Genomic DNA, 1321 nt, shown 5'->3' with positions numbered 1-1321 from the left:
AAAAGTGACTCTGACAGGAGAAGAAGGGGAAATTGGCATGTCTGATTTAGCGCAGCTGTTTAATTCAGAAACAGAGGATGATGACTTTGATGGGTTTGATTAATACTTTGTAATAAATACTTGAATGGTTTTTTTTCATCTAAATAATTTTAACTGCAGGCACCAGGATACCGGTAATAAAAGCGAACATATTCTGTCGGACTGTTTCAGGATTTTAAGTTAATTTATGCATCAATAAACTGTTTCAGAGGAGTGATCACAGCCTGTTTGATTAATACTTAATAATAAATAAATGAATAAAGCACAATCATACTCAGTTTTGCTCCCGCTCTATTTTTAAATATGCAGTAGATGTATTTAAACGTAGTAGAGGACATGTACCTGTATATAAAAAACTTGCCCTATAGTCCGGTGCGCCTTATGTGTGTGTTAAATACAGAAATGGCACAGATAACAGAGACTGCGCCTTTTAGTACGTTGCGCTCTATGGTCGTGAAAATACGGTACCACACACACACACACACACACACACACACAGTCTATAAACTGGAGACACGTCACCTCGTAAGAGAACCTTGGAGGACTCCGTCCAATGGGCAAACATTTTTCCATAACTGGGAATTAAATAAGAGGTGGTGGGGAGGTAAAAAATGATAAACAATGGAATCAAAGGGATGATTCCATCTAACCAAGAAGAGCTTTTATTCTCACCTGCCAAGTTCCAGATTCTCCATTAACATGACGCACCACCAGTTTCTCAAGTTTGGCATGTCTTTCTGAAAAATGCAGAGTAATAAACACAATATCACTAAACAGCATCCACAGATTTCTGTTTGATATCACTAAGTAGCTGTACTTACAATGGAGAAGTCATAGGGCACATCCAGCACAGTGTACAGGGCATACTATGAAAAAAAAAAGAAAGAAAGATTTTTTTTTCCAAGGTTTACATTCAGCTGCATTTAACCAGACAACAGAACTATTAGTGCTCACATATAAAATCGAATTTATCAAACGTATCAGTTGACAACAGCTCATCTTCACACAATGCTAAACTGTAAGAATTTGTTTGAGCCCAGGCCTGCAACTTGATGCATGCTGAGCAGTCGAGAGAGGTCTGGCTGCAAAACCGCAGTCTGTTTGTCTACAGTAAACTGGAACGAGCAGAGCATCGACCTGACTCTGTGTTGAATCTAAAGCAATGCAAATAACAAATAACAAAAACTACGCTAACTACAATAAGTTAAACTTTTATGAAGCCAAGCATACTCGTTCGTGACCTCGTGCGTTTGTTTACCACCTCCAAACAATTAAACCTGTA

General features: G+C 38.2%; 1 protein-coding gene across 1 annotated transcript in view; it reads right to left on the bottom strand.

Annotated features, from left to right (window-relative positions):
* Window positions 1–1321, bottom strand: part of LOC107104920 — a 45266-nt gene that overhangs the window by 42485 nt on the left and 1460 nt on the right. Inside the window, exons 4-5 of the mRNA XM_015405038.1 lie at window positions 861–905; window positions 712–776 (exon numbers count right to left, since the gene is read on the bottom strand). Of these exons, the coding sequence (XP_015260524.1) occupies window positions 712–776; window positions 861–905 (110 nt within the window). The remainder of the gene's footprint in view (window positions 1–711; window positions 777–860; window positions 906–1321) is intronic.

This window comes from Cyprinodon variegatus, unplaced genomic scaffold, assembly GCF_000732505.1.
Source record: "Cyprinodon variegatus isolate N-32 unplaced genomic scaffold, C_variegatus-1.0 Scaffold1953, whole genome shotgun sequence".
Taxonomy (NCBI): Eukaryota; Metazoa; Chordata; class Actinopteri; order Cyprinodontiformes; family Cyprinodontidae; genus Cyprinodon; species Cyprinodon variegatus.
The sequence above is the reverse complement of the archived record's forward strand: the minus strand, read 5'-3'. Positions and strand labels throughout refer to the sequence as shown.